General features: G+C 50.7%; 1 protein-coding gene across 6 annotated transcripts in view; it reads right to left on the bottom strand.

Moving 5' to 3' along the window:
- BTBD16 (BTB domain containing 16) overlaps positions 1–19,671 on the bottom strand; it is a 56,700-nt gene that overhangs the window by 21,868 nt on the left and 15,161 nt on the right. For all 6 annotated transcript variants that reach the window (XM_061403731.1, XM_061403732.1, XM_061403733.1 and 3 more), the window contains exons 6-10: positions 18,343–18,486; positions 14,091–14,180; positions 12,712–12,826; positions 8,278–8,347; positions 7,201–7,331 (exon numbers count right to left, since the gene is read on the bottom strand). In XM_061403731.1, the coding sequence (XP_061259715.1) occupies positions 7,201–7,331; positions 8,278–8,347; positions 12,712–12,826; positions 14,091–14,180; positions 18,343–18,486 (550 nt within the window). The remainder of the gene's footprint in view (positions 1–7,200; positions 7,332–8,277; positions 8,348–12,711; positions 12,827–14,090; positions 14,181–18,342; positions 18,487–19,671) is intronic.

The following is a 19,671-nucleotide window of genomic DNA, read 5'->3' as shown; positions in this document are numbered from 1 at the left end:
AACCCACTCCAGTATTTTTGCCAAGAAAATTCCATGGGCAGAGGAGCCTAGCAGGCGGGCTACAGTCTATGGGGTCGGAAAGAGTCAGACACAACTGAGTGACTAACACTTTCACATTTTCCTACAAACTTAGCCTAGGTACCCAACTAACACAATTAGCTATTTACCACTTTTTTAATGCTTGTTTCCAGACATCCTAGACTTGAAGTAAAGATACTGTACCATATACAGTACAGTAAAGCACACAAAACCACAATTGCTTATAGAGGGTGCACACATGTGACAGTGTATGCCAGGCATGTGCACTATCTTATATGAATGGACATGAATGAATGCACGTACATCTTTGAAAGCTCGAAACTTGAAGCAGGTAGGAGACTGACTGTACTATGAAGGCTGTGTGGGGTGAGTTTGTATGATCTGTGTGAGTTTCCTGTCACTGCTGTAATAAACTGCCACAAACCAAGAGGCTTAAAACAACACAAATTTGTTGTTGTTTGGTCACTAATTCATTTCTGACTCTGCGACCTCATGGACTGCAGCATGCTAGCCTCCCCTGTCCTTCAGCATCTCCTGGAGTTTGTTCAGATTCATGTCCACTGAGTCAGTCATGCTATCTAACCATCTCATCCTCTGCTGCCCCCTTCTCCTTTTGCCTTCAGTCTTTCGTTCCAGGATCCCTAAGTACAAAATGACCCTCACTGGGTTAAGATAAGGGTGTGGGCGTGGCCATGCTCCTTCCTGAGGTTCTATGTGAAAATCATTTCTTTGCCTTTTCCAGCTCCTAGAGGCCACTGGCATGCCTTGGCTTGTGGCCCCTTCCTTCATCTTCCAGCCAGCAGCACAGCATCTTCAAATCTCCCTCTGGTTCTGACTCTTCCTCCTCCCTCTCCCACACTGAAGAGTCCGGTGATTCCATTAGGGGCACCTGGGAAATCCAGGGTAACCTCCCCATCTCAAGGTCATTCTAGTGCCACTTTAGTCTCATCTGCAAACTTGATTCCCCTTTGCTGTGCAACCCAACGTTTTCACAAGTTCCAGGGGTTGGGATGTCGACATCTTCGGGGGACCATTATTGAGCTGACTGGGCTTCCCTGGTGCCTCTGGGCTTCCCTGGTGGCTCAGATGGTAGAGAATTTGTCTGCAAGGCAGAAGACTAGGGTTTGATCCCTGGGTCAGGAAAATCATCTGAAGAAGGGAACGGCAACCCACTCCAGTATCCTTGCCTGGAAAATCCCATGGACAGAGGAGCCTGGCCGGGCTACGGTCCACAGGGCTGCAAAGAGTCAGACACAACTGAGTGCCTAACACACACACACAGACACACTGAGCTGACCACACATACAGCCTGCCTAGCACAGTTCCTGGACACAGCAATGGGCTCAGAGGACAGCAGCTCCAACTCCTAGGTGGTGGGGCTCGATCCTGGCTCCAGAGCCCACACTGTGCCTGCAGCAGCGCAAGGCATCTCAATAAGAAACAAGGCGGACTCCCTGGCAGTCCAGCAGTTAAGACTCTGCGCTTCCAGTGCAGGAGGTGTGGGTTTGATCCCTGGTTGGGGAACTAAGATCCCATATGCCGCGCAGCACCAAAAAAAAAAAAGAGAGAGAGAGAGAGAGAATAAATCAAGAAATAAGGGATGAGGAGAAGAGGATGTTGCTGTCCATTAAGTCAGCTCTGTAAAGGATGCTTCCCAAACAGCTCCTCTCACAGCCTCTGATGACTTAGTTCTCCAAGGAGTCATTGCACCATTTCTTAAACCCATTGATATTTTCTGTCTCTGACCATGGAGATGTACCCTGGCTTCAAAATGTATCACAGCCTCTTCACCCACCACTTCAGCGGTCATGATGGGTGCAAGCCAAGCTCAATCGTGACTCCAAGGGCAGCAGGAATGTCGCCTTCCCACCTCCCCCACTATTTCTGGATGCGGAAGAACGGTCTCTTTCCTATTCTTTGTTTTTAGGCACCTACAGATGCACTGGTTTTGACTGTGGGCAGACAGGACTGAATTTGTCACTGTCTGGGCAATAATGGAGAGGCAGGAGGGGAGGGCTCATAGAACCTCCTGGAACGAGGTTCCCAAAAAAGAACTCTGCCAGGACTCCAACCACTGCTGGGCTGGGGGGCTACGAGTCTTCTGTTGCAGAACCCACGCTTGAGGTCCCCACGCCCAGAAGGTTCTTTGAGATCTTACTAAAGAGGGGTTTACGACACAAGGGGAGTAATGAAGAGCCCCACGGATAAGGACCCTGGTTACAATTTTATGACGAAAGATAATTGTCGAAATAAAGGCCTCGGTTTTTAGGCCAAGTATCAGCTGCTGTTTAGTCACCGAGTTGTACCCAGCTCTTTAGCGACCCCATGGACTGTAACCCAGCAGGTTCTGCTGTCCATGGGATTTCCCAGGCAAGAATACTGAGGTGGGTTGCCGTTTCCTCCTCCAGGGGATCTTCCTGACCCAGGGATCAGACCTGTGTCTCCTGCACAGGCAGGCAGAGTCTTTACCACTGAGCCACCCGGGAAACCCAAGCATCAGCTGGGTTTGCACTAGGATGAAATCCAAGCATCACCCTAAAATATTAGTTCCTACAGGAAATCATCACACTGAGGACATTCAAACATTTTTTCATTTACCTAAGAGTTCTGATGATCTGAATCGAGATGGAGCTCACAGAGGTCCTAAACTTCCCTCTAGCACAGGCAAACATCTGGACTGCTCTACATGTGTTTTCAGGGGCTCTCAAGAGGCCACTGAGATGTAATGAGTGTAAGAATGCCTTTAACAAGACACTGTCCTCTATTTTTTGTGTGTGAGAAAACTATATATAAACAATAAATGTCTCCTTTTGAATACAAGCCCTAGAGAAAGCCATGTCCAAGTGAACAAGAAAATATGAGTGAGGTTACCCATTGCAGCACTGACTGTCCTAGCAAGACAGGAAGCCAAACCAAACCAAAGACATTAGAAAGGGAATGAAAAAAATTGCTGTCTGTTCACCCACTGGAGCCCTGTACAACAACTAAAATTAAAAACGCTGATTAAGTACATAAATATCAACATGGAGAGAACAAGTCACATGATGTTCGTGAATAGTAGCAGAATGTCACAATCTGAGAAATTTAAACCTTTGCAAAACCATACTGTGCATAATTTTCGCATGTACATATATGTAGCAAGCATGTAATCTCATGGGTTAGAGGCACACAAATTCACAACAGTGGCTTGGTTGACTTTAAGGAGGGGAGGAAGACAAGAGGAAAGATGAAGAATAAGGCTGTGAGGTGGAGGGAGGGCTGGGGAAGGTGACTTCTGCTTTGTTGGATGTTTTATTTCTTAATTTATGACAAAATTTTACCATGTGTTCATTTGAGGAGATGGATAATCCAACTGTATTTTGTATTATCTGCCTACCTTTGTAACTTTTTTTTATAACAAAAAAGATGACCATCCATATGTCTGGCCATCAATAAGGAATAAGAAGGTTTGGAGCAGAGCACATCAGTGGACTGATAATAACCATGGGTGTTGAGGCCACTCAGACCTGGCTTCAAATTTCAACTCTCATTTTGCATGAGGGGAGCAATCCCTTCCTGTGATCTCCATTCTGCAGGGGAAACTACAAGGAACACCCTCCAAAGGGGCCGCTGTAAGAATGAGACCTGATTGCCCACTCAGAGTATTCCATACACCCCAGTGCTTCATAACTGGTAGGTGGTGGTGTTACCAGCCAGAGAAGCATTGTTGTTCAGTCGCTCAGTTGTGTCCAACTTCTTGCCACCCCATGAACTGCAGCACACCAGGCTGCCCTGTCCTTCACTATCTCCCGGAGCTTGCTCAAACTCATGTCCATTGAGTCGATGATGCCATCCAACCATCTCATCCTCTGTCCTCCCCTTCTCCTCCTGCCCTCAGCCTTTCCCAGCATCGGGGTCTTTTCTTATGAGTCAGGTTTATGAATCAGGTGGCCAAAATATTGGAGCTTCAGCTTCAGCATCAGTCCTTCCAAATAGCTTTGGGAAATACTACATTTGAGAGGGAAGCCCATTGGTGCTGCAGATGCCGTAGAGGACGTGGCAGCTGTTCTCAGGGAATTCCTGAGCCCTCGAGACTCCTTGTATCATAGACAGGAAGTCAGGGAGGAAGACACGTTCCCCCTGGTTGCAGGGCAGCCTTCCGTGCAGCTAGAACTAGATAGATAACCGTCTGAATTCTCCACCCTCCTAAGTCGACATGGAGATTGGCTTCCAGAAAAACAGACCTTGGAATGAAGCTTCCATAATATTAGAGTGAGTGAAACAGGGTCACTGAGTGATGACCTCTATGAAGAAAATTAACTGAAAACCAGAGGCCCAGGGGGTCAGGAAAACTGTATTTTACCGAAGGCCATTTACAAGATGGAAAGAAAACCCAAAGGAAGATGAGGTCAAAGGGACTTTGGGGAAGGTGAATAGCCTTGAAGTTGAAACATCTGCTGAGATGGACATTGTTTCCAACCCAAACACCATGACCACAAGCCGGGGATGGGTCACAGTCTGCGCTAAGTGGGGCCAAGAGACTCTCCATCCCTGACCCCGGGCTGGCCTTTCCACAGCTGCTCTGGGCCATGTGACTTCCCAGGACAGTCCAGATCTCACTGAGCTCTGGTTGTTGGGAAGCCTGGCTTCTGCTACACACAAGGAGACTGTGCAGCCATGAGGCTGGGAGCCTGGACCTTGGAGCCTGGAGCCCCGAGCTCAGGCCCTGCCTTTTATTACGCCTCCTATCTTAGGGACAATGATCATACCTACCGCATAGGGTTGTGGGGGTTAAAAGGGCCAGTGCACACAGCACAGCACACACCCAGAAGCGCTCGGTAAAAGTTAACTCGTCCAAAGGCCTCTTCTTAATCAGGTGTGGTCTGGGTGCCAAGCCCACCAGACACTCAGATGAGAAGCCCGAGCCAGGTAAATTTCTAACCATGTCCCCAGGCACTGGGTGTTAGCCTGGGCCCCTCTTTCTGACCCTCTGTTCCCCACCTCCCTCCTCCAGCTTTAAGGCAGGACATCAGCTTTAAAGATGACCAGCTTTAAGGACAGCAACCAGGTGGGGAGAGTTCACCTGGGAAGGTAAGAAGTGAGCACGAGGTCTGGTAGCTGAGAGTGTGATCCTTCCAGGGCACACTAGCTAATGATATGCCCGAGGTCATGCAGGCTCCCCTCGCTTCCACCTCTGCCCGGAGAGCCTGGCACCATCGGTGCTGACAGCCATCTCCTGGGGAGGGGCCAGAGGAGCAGGACCCAGTTTCCACATCAGTCATGTCTCCCCAAACCTGAGTCTAGACACTTGACACGTAATGTTCTTGACCTCTTTTCCTGCCCAGCCAGCGTTTTCTAGGGCCTGTGCCATTGCTACCATGCTGGCTGTGGTCAGACATTTTTTTCCCCTTTCTTGGTTAAATGCTACCAAGTGGGGGAGGGACAGCTCAGACTTTCCAAGGGAGGGACAGTGTTACGAAAAGTCTAAGGGCTGCCCTGTTTATCTTTTCTTCAAGCGTTGCACAACCTTTGCTCCATGGAGGGTGGAGAGTACACGCTTCTGGACAGGCCATGGACAGCAGGGAAAAATGGTGGGAGCCCACCCAGGGCCTGGGGATGCCATTAGGACCCGAGTTCCCAAGATTGTTATTTAATATGTGGTCCTAATCAGATCCTGTACTGGAGGAAAAAGGATGCTATGAAGGTTAGTGTTGAGTAAAAGACCTTAAGGTATTACATCAGTATCAAATCTCCTCAAGTTGTTAACTGCTTTGTGATTATATTAGAAAAATTCTCTTTATTATGAAACGTTGAAGTATTCAAGGTTAAGGGAACATGATGTATGCAACTTGTCCTCAAAGGATTAAAAAATGTGTGCTAATAGGCACACACAGATGCAAATAATAAAGCAAACAGGTCAGAGACTGAACCAAACAGGGTAAAGGGTACTGAGAGAGCCTTTGCACTATTCTTGTTATCTAATTTGTTTGAAACTATTTTCAAGTAAAATATACTTTTAAACACTAATAAAAACTAAAGTGCCTTTGGCTTAGGAACTTCACTTCTAGGAATTCAATGTGGGAAAATAATCTGAGATGAAAATAAATATATATCGAAGAATGTCACCAAGGTGCTATTTATATCAGTGAAACATTGGAAATAACCTAATAGGCCAAGCATTGGCTGGCGTCTAAGGCAAGCCTTGTGGTGGTCACGTGGATAAGACAGGAGCCGAACTGGCAGAGCTAAAGACCTTTGGGTTAGCGATTTGATTGGAAGCGGGGTTAAGAGCAGGCACAAGCCTGGGTTAGCCGGCCCTGCGCTGATCCGGGTGGGAGATGCGGAGGTTTGGCCTCTGGCTGGTGCCCACGTGGAAGCCCACAGAGATGGGGTGCTCTTGGGGGGAGGATGAAGTGGTGTCCAGAAGGACTCCCAAGGGCATGACAGTTGGTTGAGGAACACTGGGTAAGGGGTGCCATAAAGGACAAGGGCACCAAGCATCAGGGCTTAGCCTTAACTGTCAGAGAGGTCATACAGGCAGTGGAATGCCTGGGTCTAGAGCCGTTGAGGGGAGGGGCCAGGGCTGGAGACAGAAACTGATTTAGGCCTGAGAGCTTTTTTTCTTTTCCCCTTTTCCCAAGTTTCCAAATTTTCCATGATGCATGTGTCTTAATACTGACAGAACTTTAAAAATTATTTATGCAATCGCTTAATTCATTACCATGTGAGTGAGACAGACAGAATCTGCCTGCAATGCAGGAGACCCAGGTTCCATCCCTGGGTGGGGAAGATCCCCTGGAGAAGGGAATGGCTACTCACTCCAGTATTCATGCTTGGAAAACCCCACGGACAGATGAGCCTGGCGGTCAATAGGGTCGCAAAGAGCTGGACACGACTGAGCGACTAACACTTTCACAGTGAAACAGCGGGCACCCAAAGGATCCTTACTCTGCTGAACAGCATCCTTCCCCCTGCCCGAGCACAGGACCCACGTTTTGGCCCCTCCAGAGGCCGGGCTGTCCAGGAGGCCGGGACGTTTGGGATGGAGGAGGCACTGCACACTGCGCATGTCCAGCAGCGGTGTGAGTTCGGCACTCCCCGCCCCATCCGTCTACCCTACCCATCCCCCCTCCCATCCCCACCTCCTACCCCAGAGACTCCTTCCTGAGAGCCAGCTCTGACCTGGGGGACTTCAGCACTTTGTGGAGCAGCTCCTTTGGGACTTTCCGGAGGTGGATCTGTGTCCCCACCAGAGGGACCAAGTTCATCTCCATCCATTTCTCACAGGCGGTGGTGAGGGGCTCTTCCTTGTACTGAGAAGATAGGAAACGCCCATTGAAAAAGGAGTCTCTGGTACTTACCCTGGTGGTCCAATGGTTGCGAGTCTGCATTTCCACTGCAGAGGTGTGGGTTCGATTCGTGGCCGGGGAACTAAGATTCTACCCGCCGAGGGTGCAGGCAAAAAAAAAAAAAAAATTAAGGTAGAAAGGAATCGCTGATATCTCAGCGCCCTCTGCTGGAATATGATGATCCAACAAGCGTGCTCTTAGAAGGGCCGTGCTGCAGCCCTGCTCAAACCTCTTCAAAACACATGCACTGATAACATTTTCTGAGTGTTTGCGATGCTCAAGGCGCTGCACTAGGTTGATTCAAATCCATCCTGCTACCCTATGAGGTTGGTTCATCATTATTCCTATTTCACCAATGGAAAATCTGAGGCTCCAACATTCCTGCTCTTGCCTGAGGTCATACAACTAGTTAAGTGGTCTGACCTAGTTAAGTGGGCTTGCATGCTGCAATGCAACTAGTTACATGGGCTTGTATGCCGAAATCTCTGGACTGACGTCTGTGACTGATCACGGAAGCTCCACCGGCCTTGGGTCTCACTTTTCTCCTCTGATAATGAGAGTTAGAATACAGCATTTATTGCCAACCCTGACGTACTGACTGGGCCCAAATGGGATGCATTTCCCTCAGTCCCACCAAGAATGTCCTGGAACGTTGTCTGCTGTTTTGATGAGAAAGGCTGTCCCTTTTCCCGCCCTCTTTCCCAATTAAAGCTTTTCTATTTGGGGGTGGGGGGTGTTAAAATATTCTTTTAAAGATAAAATGATTTTTTTTAATTGTTCACTTGGCAAAATAAAAGGTGGGCACAGTTAGGTTGGTGCCATCAGACAGATTTCTTGGCGCTGAAATCCCAGAGTCTGGGTGCTCTTGAGGGTCCCCAAGATGCTGTGTGCCCGCCCAGGTTGTTCTCACCTTGCAGCCAGCCAGGTAGAAGTTTTTGATGGTGCTCGGCGTGAGTCCGCTCATCATGACGGTCACACACCTGCAGAGACAGAACACTGTTCCTGGAAGCCCCGGGCTGCGTTCAGGGAAGTGAGAAGCCCCAGAGGTTTTACTCAACCCCATGCCGGCAACAGGGTCCTTTCATGCAAGGGAAAGCGCCGTATTTTAAGATAGTGGACATAGGGTTGGAGGACAAGACCAGCAAGGCTTGTTGCAAAGAGCTCTGGGCTAAGGGAGGTGAGCTCTGAGATCAAATCTTTCCAAAGAAAACAGAGTAGCTTTGGCACCAAGGAGAAGTATTACTATTTAGAGATTAAGCCCCTAAAAGAGCCTTGCTGTTGTTGTTTGGTCGCTAAGTCGTGTCTGACTCTGCATCCCCATAGACTGTAGCCCACCAGCTCCTCTGACCATGGGATTTCCCAGGTAAGAATACTGGAGTGGGTTGCCATTTCCTTCTCCAGGGGATCTTCCCAACCAAGGGATCAAACCCTCGGCTCCTGCGTTGACAGATTTTTTACCACTGAGCCAAAGGGAAGTTGAAAAGCGCCTTGCTAGGTTTTAATTTTAGCCAGGATGACATTTGGTTGCCTTCCTGCTGAAGGCGAGTTTTTCCTGTACAGACCATTTGAGAGCTTCTTAGAGGGGCCTCCAGTCCTATTTCCTCTCTGTATGAGAGTAGACTGAAAAAGCAACTTTCTGATGAAAATCTCCATCCTTTTCACACCTAGGCCTTATTTACTTGTTGTTCAGTCAGTCGCTCAGTCATGTCTGACTCCTTTCAACCCTATGGACTGCAGCACGCCAGGCTTCCCTGTCCTTCAGTATCTCCCTGGAGTTTGCTCAAACTCATGTCCCTTGAGTCGACAATGCTATACAACCATCTCATCCTCTGTGGTCCCCTTCTCCTCCTACCTCAATCACTCCCAGCATCGGGGTCTTTTCCAATGAGTCGACTCTTTGCATCAGGTGGCCAAAGTACTGGAGCTTGGTTCATTTATTTATCAAGGATCTGTTTACTGAGCACTTACTGTGCGCCAGGCACCCTTCGAGGCACTTGGGTTACCAAGAACAAAGCCAGTGGGCCCAGCACACATTAACATACAGACAGGTGACCACATTATGACAGCTGTATCCCAAAGCCGATAACACAGAGAGGCTCTGGTCACTCTCCTCCCAAGCCTCAGGCTCTCCTCTGCTGGCAAAACCAGGTAGAACCTGCTCCTATGGCCTTCGAGGTCTGCATGACCTGCAGTCAGCCTAACTGCCCCACCCACCTTTCCCATCATCTTTCCACATCCCTCCCTGACTCTAGCCACATTGATTCTCAGTGACTAAGCAGTTCCAATTTCTATGCTCTCATCGGCAGGAAGCCCCCTCTCTCATACCCTTGACAGCTGGACTCCTCCCAGGCTCAGTTCAAGTACCACCTCCTCTTGGAAGTCTCCGTGGTTGCTACTTCCCACGTGTTCCCTTTGCTTTGATTGCCATGCCCTTGTTCAGCCTGGGGCTTCTGCCTCCTTGAAGCCAGAGACTGCCAGGCAGCAGCCCTCCCAGCATATATGCATCCCAAGAGTCTCGTCTGCGGCAGCCTCTGTGGCAGGTTCTGGAAATACCTGCCATGTACAAGGCTCCTCCGCTCCTGGGGCTCCTGGGCTCGCCGTGAGCCAAGCTCACAGATCAGCGAGGGGAAACCAGCTGTGAGAGGGGCCATGCGGAAGGTTCAGGCCCCACCCCTCACCACGGGCGGTGTTCTTCAGGTGCTGGCTTTGCCAGGGGAGATGCGTGGGCGGAATTAGCTGGGTTTGAAGCTGGGACGCAGAAAACAGTGCTCCTCACACCTTCCCCCATGGTCCCCCTCCTCACCGTGAGCCTCCCTAGCTGGGCGGGCCTGGAATGGTCAGATTTCCCAGACCGGAGGACAGAGAGCAAGTTCTGGGGCCACCCAGGCCAGCTGCCTGCGAACTCAGAGAGGCCGGGGATCTCCACTTCCGGAAGGTCTAGCGGCATCAGGCAGTAACTCACAGATGGAGTTCAACTTTGCACGGATGCAAGGAAATGTCCTTCCAGCCCTGTGGGCCTGGAGGGACCCAAGTGACTCTTCAGGAGGGTGTGTGTGTGTGTGTGTGTGCAGGCAACAACCAGTAACTATGATCCCAGTTGTGTCAAAGCAGTCACTGATGCAAATGATGTGTGCGTCTAAGGAGCAGCGCCCTGTATAATCCACACACACACACACACACACACACACTTCATCCCCTGAAGATGGGTGGCCTCGAGGGTGGGTGATTCAGACAGTGGCCATCCAGCGGTTTTGCGCTGGCGGGGATCTCAGCCAAGATGACCTCTGAGAGCCCATCCAGCGCACCTGGGGTGGCAATGCTATCAGAGTGACCTGGGGGACTTCTGCTCACCCACATACACAGTCGTGTGCATGCACACTGAGGCTTGCACTGCCACATCCCTGCCAGCTGCACCATCAGCCTCTCGAAGGCAGGCAACACCCACCCCAGCTGGGTGTCAGGCCCGCCTGGCTCTGAGCTAGGATTCCAGCCCCACCACAGTCATCTGCAGCACCTCGGGGAGGGCCCGTGAGCCCTAGGCGGGCCCAGATTTGCCCATCAGCGGAATGATAGTCTTGGCTCAGTATCCGGAGCCCTCCCTGCTCAGGCATTCAAGATAAGGCATGTGGAGGAGGAAAGAAAGGATGACCTGCCATTCCTGACTCTGCCCCAGATAAGCCAGAGTGAGGGCTCCAGAAGGACCATGGGGCTTCAAATCTGGCCCCCGGTACGGCAGCCAAGCCTCACAGACAGGAGGTGGCTGGAGGGAAGCTGGCCTTCCAGATTTGGGGTCAGAGATATCTCCCTGCATGGCACCAGTCACTGAGAAACACCTGTGTACAGAAGCTGTGATTTCATAGTGATGATACGTCACAAGGCTACGTTCAGCTAAAGTCACGTGACACACAATGGCCGGGGAGCGGGGATTCTCAGGAAAACCTGGACCAGGGTCAAGGTCAGACGCCTTGGTTCACCTCGAGACTCCACGACCTGTCCCTGCCTATGACAGCTAACCTCCCATCCCCCAGCCATCCACCAGTCTGGCCAGGCTGACATGCTGGAGTCCCTTGTCTGTGTGTCCTCTGCGGCCACAACCAGACCTCTGACCGCCTGCACCCCTGGGTTCAAGAGGCATCTGCATCACCAACGAGGCTTCAAGATGCTCCAGACTGAGGATCTGGCCAGAGTTATTTCAGGTGACCCCAGAAATGAGGCATTGACTCAAAAAAAAAAATCTGTGGGGTTGAATCTGGCGAGGTGAATTCTATTAAAAATGAGTTAGGTCCTTGGAAGAGATACTGCCCCTGCCTTTTACAGAGCTGCGGATGTCCTCTGTAGGCTAGGATGGGAAGTCCATTCATTCATTCCCTCAAATGAAGAAACGGAAGCTTAGGGTGGTGAAACAAACCAGGCAAAGCACCCCTGCCCTAAATCTCTTGTCTACTGAATTGCATCAGGAAGTAAGAAATCAAAGGGCGACAAGAAACCACCCCTGTGTTCAGGATGTGAGAGTAGTAAGCACACATCTGTGGAAAATCCCCAGAGAAGGGACAGAATATTCGAGAAAAATTAATCAATGCTTTTCCATTTGGTTCACTTACCTTTCATAAGCATTGATGGAGTGTAGGATTATTAGATGATACCAAAAAAAAAAGTGTGAAGAGCCAACTCGTTGGAAAAGACCCTGATGCTGGGAAAGATTGAGGACAAAAGCAGGAAAAGGCAGCAGAGGATGAGATGGCTTCACTGACTCAATGGACATGGGTTTGAGCAAACCCCAGGAGACAGTGAAGGACAGGGCAGCCTGGCGTGCTGCAGTCCATGGGGTCACAAAGAGTCTGACCCAACTGAGTGGTTGAACAACAACAAAAAAAAGGTGGGGGAGGGAGTTCTAAGAAATGCTCCTCCAAACTGCAGGTACCAATTTTACTTGAAATTAATTTTATATAACACAGAATTTTCCATTTGAGAATCCCCCACCTTTCACACCACCCCACTTCACTCTTTCCCAATGTCTCGAAGACAGTTGGACAGGAGCTTCAGAGGGCAGGGACCCTGCCCATCAGGCGCCCACTGCCTCTCTGGTGTCCTGGAAAAGCCCATGAAGTCATTCTTAAAGGAACACACGCATGAAGGTGTGGTTCAATCAATGGCTGAGCCAAATCCACCTGGCCCAGGGCCACTGAGGCGAGGGGGAGTGGGAAGGGTCGGGACCACCAATGAGAGAGTGACGTCACCACCTCGTCTGAGCAAATCGGAACAGGAGGTGTTAGGGGGGCAGGTTCTGGGGCCCCTGGAGCCCTCGGGGTCCTGGCTGCTCTACCAGGAGGCTGGGCGGCCTCACCTTTGAAACAGGCTGCCAAACTGGAGGATGTGAGCAGCGGCCAGCACGCCCAGCACGTCATCTAGGCATATCTTCACCTCGTGCATGTAGAGGTTCTTCAGGGCCGTGGCGAAGGCTGGGGAGGCAGCATCCAAGGGCCAGCCATCAGCCTGGGGGCTCTGCAGCCCCCTGTCCCCCACGTCCAGGCGTCCCCTGCCCTCTACCCTTCACCACCAGCGTGCTGGAAGAGTGTCCCGAGTTGGGGACGGGCAAGATGCAGCAGCCAGAACGCACCCGCTCGGACCTGGGTGCAGACGCTGCCCAGGCTCCCAGCCCCCAAAGCAGTTGAGGATGAAGCTAAAGAAAACAGGGCTCTTATGAAAAATCTTGTGTGAGTCTGGGCCTTGGGGCTTCTGTCCTAACCTGGTGGGTCTGCGGCCTGGACAGGGAGGTGGTCACCGCCCAACATGTGTGCAAGGAGGCACGCTTTGTTTTCTTTGGACATACTTAACAGCAGGTTGTCCTCAGATTGTCTGACTCTCTGTGACCCCATGGACTGTAGCCTACCAGCCTCCTCCATCCATGGGACGTTCCAGGCAAGAGTACTGGAGTGGGTTGATTGTCATTTCCTTCTCCAGACGATCTTCCTGACCCAGGGATCAAACCCCGGTCTCCCACATTGCAGTCAGACGCTTTACTGTCTGATCTATCAAGAAAGCCTTCCTCAGAGTCTGGGGTCTTCAAAAAGGTTAAGGACCCCTGGGAAGAGCCAGGATAATGTGCTAGTCCCCAGTTAGGGGCAGACGGACCCAGCTTATTCCAAGTCCTGCCTGATCCCAAACAGTGCTGGAGTGCGTTCCGGGCACTCAGAGGACAACTAGCCCCATCGAGGCTGGACAATTTCCTGAGGGCACGAGACAGCAGGTTGTATTAACGCCTGTCAGCAGGTATTTCTAAGTGGCCAGGATGGGAGGGGGAGAGGCTGAGCCCAAGGAAGCCCTCTGGGCTGCTGGAAGGCAGCCGGAAGGGGCCCTGCGGGGAATGGCGGGGGCTGGGGGCTGCGGGGGCAGGGGGGCGATGCCCAGGGCAAGGATGGGCCTGAGAGCGCTGCCTGGGCGCTACGGCCCATAAGGGCTGTGACATCGTCCTTCCCGGGTCCATCTGGGAAGGCTGCTTCGGCCTCTTTACAAGGATGAGCACCTCTCTGTAGCACAATTTCCCATTCTTTCATTTCCCCAAGTTGGCCCCGCCTCCTGCCCCGCCTTCTGCGCCTCCGAGCTGTTTACTAAGGAGGCGCTGAGCACTGTGCGCCTCCAGTTTGTGGTGTTTGATTTGCTTTCAAACCTGAGAGGGCTGCTGTTCAACGACGTTCTCAGAATGCCAGGACAGGGGCACGTTACCTTCTCTCGTGACCAGAGGGTCATTGATCTTCAAGGAGAGGATCATCTTCTTCACGGGGCGCTGTTCTCGGCTCCTCCCAGGCTGCTGGGCTAGGGAGAGAAACGGGACCAGGGTGCACAGGTGTGACAGCCGCAGTGCAAGGCACAGTGTGAGGCTGCAGGACCGTGAGCACAACCTTGACCTTGGCGTGGATCACGCTGTGCTTTGCTTATCTTTATTTGCTTTTTTTTTTTTTTTAGTGAATGTGTGGTTGAAATGATTATTTATTTTGAAATAGTTGAAGACTCGTAAGAAGTTGCAGTTTTCATTCCAATCCCAAAGAAAGGCAATGCCAAAGAATGCTCAAACTACCGCACAATTGTGCTCATCTCACATGCTAGTAAAGTAATGCTCAAAATTCTCCAAGCCACGCTTCAGCAATATGTGAACCGTGAACTTCCTGATGTTCAACCTGGTTTTAGAAAAGGCAGAGGAACCAGAGATCAAATTGCCAACATCCGCTGGATCATCGAAAAAGCAAGAGAGTTCCAGAAAACCTTCTATTTCTACTTTATTGACTGCCAAAGTCTTTGACTGTGTGGATCACAATAAACTGTGGAAAATTATGAAAGAGATGGGAATACCAGACCACCTGATCTGCCTCTTGAGAAATGTGTATGCAGGTCAGGAAGCAACAGACTGGACATGGAACAACAGACTGGACATGGAACAACAGACTGGTTCCAAATAGGAAAAGGAGTACGTCAAGGCTGTATATTGTCACCCTGCTTATTTAACTTCTATGCAGAGTACATCATGAGAAACGCTGGACTGGAAGAAACACAAGCTGGAATCAAGATTGCTGGGAGAAATATCAATAACCTCAGATATGCAGATGACACCACCCTTATGGCAGAAAGTGAAGAGGAACTAAAAAGCCTCTTGATGAAAGTGAAAGTGGAGAGTGAAAAAGTTGGCTTAAAGCTCAACATTCAGAAAACGAAGATCATGGCATCCGGTCCCACCACTTCATGGGAAATAGATGGGGAAACAGTGGGAACAGTGTCAGACTTTATTTTTGGGGGCTCCAAAATCACTGCAGATGGTGACTGCAGCCATGAAATTAAAAGATGCTTACTCCTTGGAAAGAAAGTTATGACCAACCTAGATAGCATATTCAAAAGCAGAGACATTACTTTGCCAACGAAGGTCTGTCTAGTCAAGGCTATGGTTTTTCCTGTGGTCATGTATGGATGTGAGAGTTGGACTGTGAAGAAGGCTGAGCACTGAAGAATTGATGCTTTTGAACTGTGGTGTTGGAGAAGACTCTTGAGAGTCCCTTGGACTCCAAGGAGATCCAACCAGTCCATTCTGAAGGAGATCAGCCCTGGGATTTCTTTGGAAGGAATGATGCTGAAGCTGAAACTCCAATACTCTGGCCACCTCATTCGAAGAGTTGACTCATTGGAAAAGACTCTGATGCTGGGAGGGATTGGGGGCAGGAGGAGAAGGGGACGACAGAGGATGAGATGGCTGGATGGCATCACTGACTCGATGGACGTGAGTCTGGGTGAACTCCGCGAGTTGGTGATGGACAGGGTGGCCTGGCGTGCTGTGATTCATGGGGTCGCAAAGAGTCGGACACGACTGAGCGACTGAACTGAACTGAACTGAATCATGTCCCCATGGGCCAACTTTTCCCAATGATCAGACACAACTACTGTGACTTTCAAAGCAGGGACATTGAAGGTCACACTGACAGCGGCCCTCCCCCTTCCCTCCCTCTTTCTCTCATTAGGCTGTGAGCAGCCTGAGGGCTTCTCAGGTGGCTTAGTGGTAAAGATTCCCCTTCAATACAGGAGGCACAGAGACACAGGTTCGATCCCTGGGTTGGGAAGATTCTCTGGAGGAGGAAATGGCAACACACTCCAGTATTCTTGGCTGGTGAATTCCATGGACAGAGGAGCCTGGCGGGCTACAGTCCATAGGATTGCAAAGAGTCTGACAGGACTGAAGTGACTTAACACGCATGCATGCACTGAAAATCTTGGAAACAAGAGTCCCAGGGCTGGACACAACTGGTGGTGCTTGCAGGGGAGACACTGAGAAGTTGTGACAGTTCGGCCACTGAAGTCTCATTCCCGCACCTGCCTGATGTCCCCCAGCCGGGCCCAGCCTCTAGCACGGGGCTGCAATTAGAACGGCTGTCTTAGGAGGGCCCCATCCTTCAAGTGAGCCTGTTCTATGTCTTCTGTGTGTGTGGTTTTTTGGCCGCACCACATGGCATGTGGGATCCTTAGTTCCCTAACCAGGGATTGAGCCTGTGCCCCTGCAATGGATGCTTGGAGTCTGAACCACTGGACCACCAGGGAGGTCCCAACTGACACCACTCTAGACTTACTAAAGGCATTAACGATAGCACTGTTTTCCCCTTCCAAATTCTCTTGACTTTCCGAAACTACAATGAGACATCACCTCATACCAGCCAGAATGGCTATAGCAAAACAATACGTGCTGGAGGGGGTGTGGGGAGAACGGGACTCTCCTACGCTGTTGGTGGGAAGGTAAATTGATACCACCACTATGGAGGTTCCTTAAGTAAAAATAGAGTTTTTTCTTATTTTTAGAGTTTTTTCAAACACCATATGACCCTCCAGTCCCACTCTTGGGCATACATCCGGAGGAAAACATGAGCTGAAACGATCCGTGCATGCCAATGTTCACTGCAGCACTGTTCATGAGAGCTGAGACGCTGAAGCAACCTAAATGTCCATCGACAAAGGAACGGATAAAGATGTGGCACGTGTATACAATGGAACATTACTTGGCCCTTAAAAGGAATGGAAAAATGCCATTTGAAGCATCATGCATGGACCTAGAGAGTATCGTGCTGAGTGAAGTCAGACAGAGAGGAAGAAATATCTTAAGGCATCCCTTATATGTGCAATCTAGAAAGAAATGATACAAATGAACTTAGTTACAAAACGGAAAGATTCACAGACTTATGGTTGCTGGGGGAAAGGGGTAGTTAGGGAGTTTGGGATGGACATGTACACACTGCTATATTCAAAATGGATAACCAACAAGGACCTACCGCACAGCACAGGGAACTCTGCTCAGTGTTATGTGGCAGCCTGGATAGGAGGGGAAGTTTGGGGGAGAATAGGAAAAAAAACACAAATTCTCTTGATTTTCAAGGCACCCACTGTCTGGACCTCCACAGCCTTTCACTGGTTTCCCAGGAAGAGCTGTGACCTGGGCACAGGGGCCATGGGCAAAGAGCTTGGTGTCACTTTGAAGACAGTGGGACAAACGCATAGGAAGAGCAAAGAAGATTCTGAGGCAGTGTGAAGCTCGTTACTGTTCTGTGGGAATGCCGCAGCCTGCTCTGGGCTCCCAGCTCACTCGGGAAGGGCTGAGTCAGAGGCTCCGTGGCCGGGAAGATTCCGGCAGGCAGCCAGGTTCCTCCTCCTGGCTCAGGGCAGGGCGGTGACAGAGGGCTCCGGCAGCCTATCTGGCTCTGGAATATCAGAGCTTTACTGCCACGTCCTGGAAATGTGATTCCATCCTGGCTGGCATGCCGGCTGCCCCGCAGGCCTCGAATTTTTCCATGGCACCTGCTTATGAGGTGTCTGGAGGAGACGCCACTCTATATTACCTGAGAAGAAGCTGGCAAGGCTGCAGGAGAGGAACGTGTGGGACAGATAAGGAGCGACTGGGGATTACTAGGATTAAAAATCAAGAGAAAAAAGAAAGAAGTGACCTAAATAGCTTTGGGTGTGAGGTGGAATTAAGAAAAGAGAAACGAAAGGAAAAGAACAAAGAAAACTGATGGACACGTGTAAAGCTCCAACAAGCACGCTTAGGGCCAAACAAGCCACAGATGTCAAAACCATGCCCTCTTTCTAGAAAACCCATCTTCGGACTCAGCACCCACCCATATTCTCAAAGAAGTAGGCAGAGCCTCCTCCGTAGCAGGTGGAAAAGAATGTGTTCTTGTGAAAAAATACCTGACGCTTACTGAGTGCTCACGCTGTGCCAGGCTTTGCTCTAGAACTTTACACCTGTTCCTCCTCCACAGCGAAACACAACAGAACCATTATCCCATTTTACAGCCACGGAGACTGAGGTTAAGTCCGGTGATGAGGTCAGACCACGAGCCTTGTTCTTAATTGTAAGGGTGATCGTGGTCCCCCAACAAGTATCCAAATGCCCATCTGGGGCCTCTCTAACCAGAGGTCCTTGGGGCGCCCGCCCTGGGTGAGAACCTACCTTGCAGAATCTTCACTGACTCCTTCTCAGGGTTTGCGTTGCCCCGGGCCAGGCCCATCAGGTAGAGCTTGGCCAAGGTCTCGGACTGAAAAAGCTGGGGCTGGTGGAGTTCCCATTTGAAGCCAAGGCATTCGAGAATCACATCTGAGGACGGGAAAAGATCCTGAGCAAAGGGTGTCGCAACGCCCCGACCTGAACACGCTGTCACTCTTTCTCCCCCATCCTCTCTGTCCGTCCCGTTACTGAGCAGACGAGTGGACAGGCAGCCTCGCTGGGCCTTTCAGGAACAAAGCTCCAGCCCCACGGAGCTTCCTGACAGCCAGGTGGATCCGATGGGCAGACTCACAGGGTAACTTAGAAAGCGATAAATGTCCACCAGGGCTGCCGACCAAGAGGGGCACATAGGCTGCCCTCCAACTCGGGGGCTGGAAGAAAAGCTCCATGGGGCAGGGACGCTGGCTGCCACACTCTTGGAGTGGGGCTCACCTTGTCTCCCCCATTACCGACTGAGCGACTACCACTTTCACTTTCAATTCTCTGTTTTGGGGGGGATGGAGGGAGCTGTCCTGAGCACGGGAGGATGTTCAGCAGCACCTCTGGCCTCTACCCACTGAATACCAGTAGCCAGTCTCCCACCCCAGAATTGTGACAACCCAGGATATCTCCAGACATTGTCGAATGTCCTCTGAGGAGAAAAATTGCTACCTGGTCCCCTGTTGAAAAAGTACTGGGCTGTCATTGTTTACTTGCTAAGTCGTGTCTGACTCTTGTGTGACCCCATGGATTGCAGCCCGCCAGGCTCCTCTGTCCATAGAGATTCTCCAGGCAAGAATACTGGGGTGGGTATATTCCTCCTCCAGGGGATCTTCCCGACCCAAGGATAATACTCTTGGCTTCTGCAATGGCAGGCAGATTCTTTACCTCTGAGCCACCAGTGAAGCTGGGCCGTTAGTGCCTTATTATTACCACCAGAAAGGCAACTGCATTACAGAAAAAAGCCCATATCCCCAGAGAGCAGAGTTCTCATCGGCATTGCTTTCCTCAAGGGAATGGAGGTCATCAGAAAGCCCAAGCTCACAGGGATGAAATGGGCTTACAGTGTGAAGAGGGCTCTTTATGCGGTAGCATAAATAATTTTAAAAAAAAGAAGAAGAGACTTGGCTAGGAAGGCAGATGGAGGATCCAGAGACACCCAGCCCAGTGAGGCAGGAGAGGCTGTGGGTAAATGGGGCTCCGAGGCTGCACTCCTGAATTAGCACAGAGCTGTGGAGAAGGGAGCCACGCTCGGGGTGACCCCTCCAAACCCTAAATCCCAGTGCCGGACAGGAC

The sequence above is a fragment of the Bos javanicus genome, chromosome 26 (assembly GCF_032452875.1).
Source record: "Bos javanicus breed banteng chromosome 26, ARS-OSU_banteng_1.0, whole genome shotgun sequence".
Taxonomy (NCBI): Eukaryota; Metazoa; Chordata; class Mammalia; order Artiodactyla; family Bovidae; genus Bos; species Bos javanicus.
The sequence above is the reverse complement of the archived record's forward strand: the minus strand, read 5'-3'. Positions and strand labels throughout refer to the sequence as shown.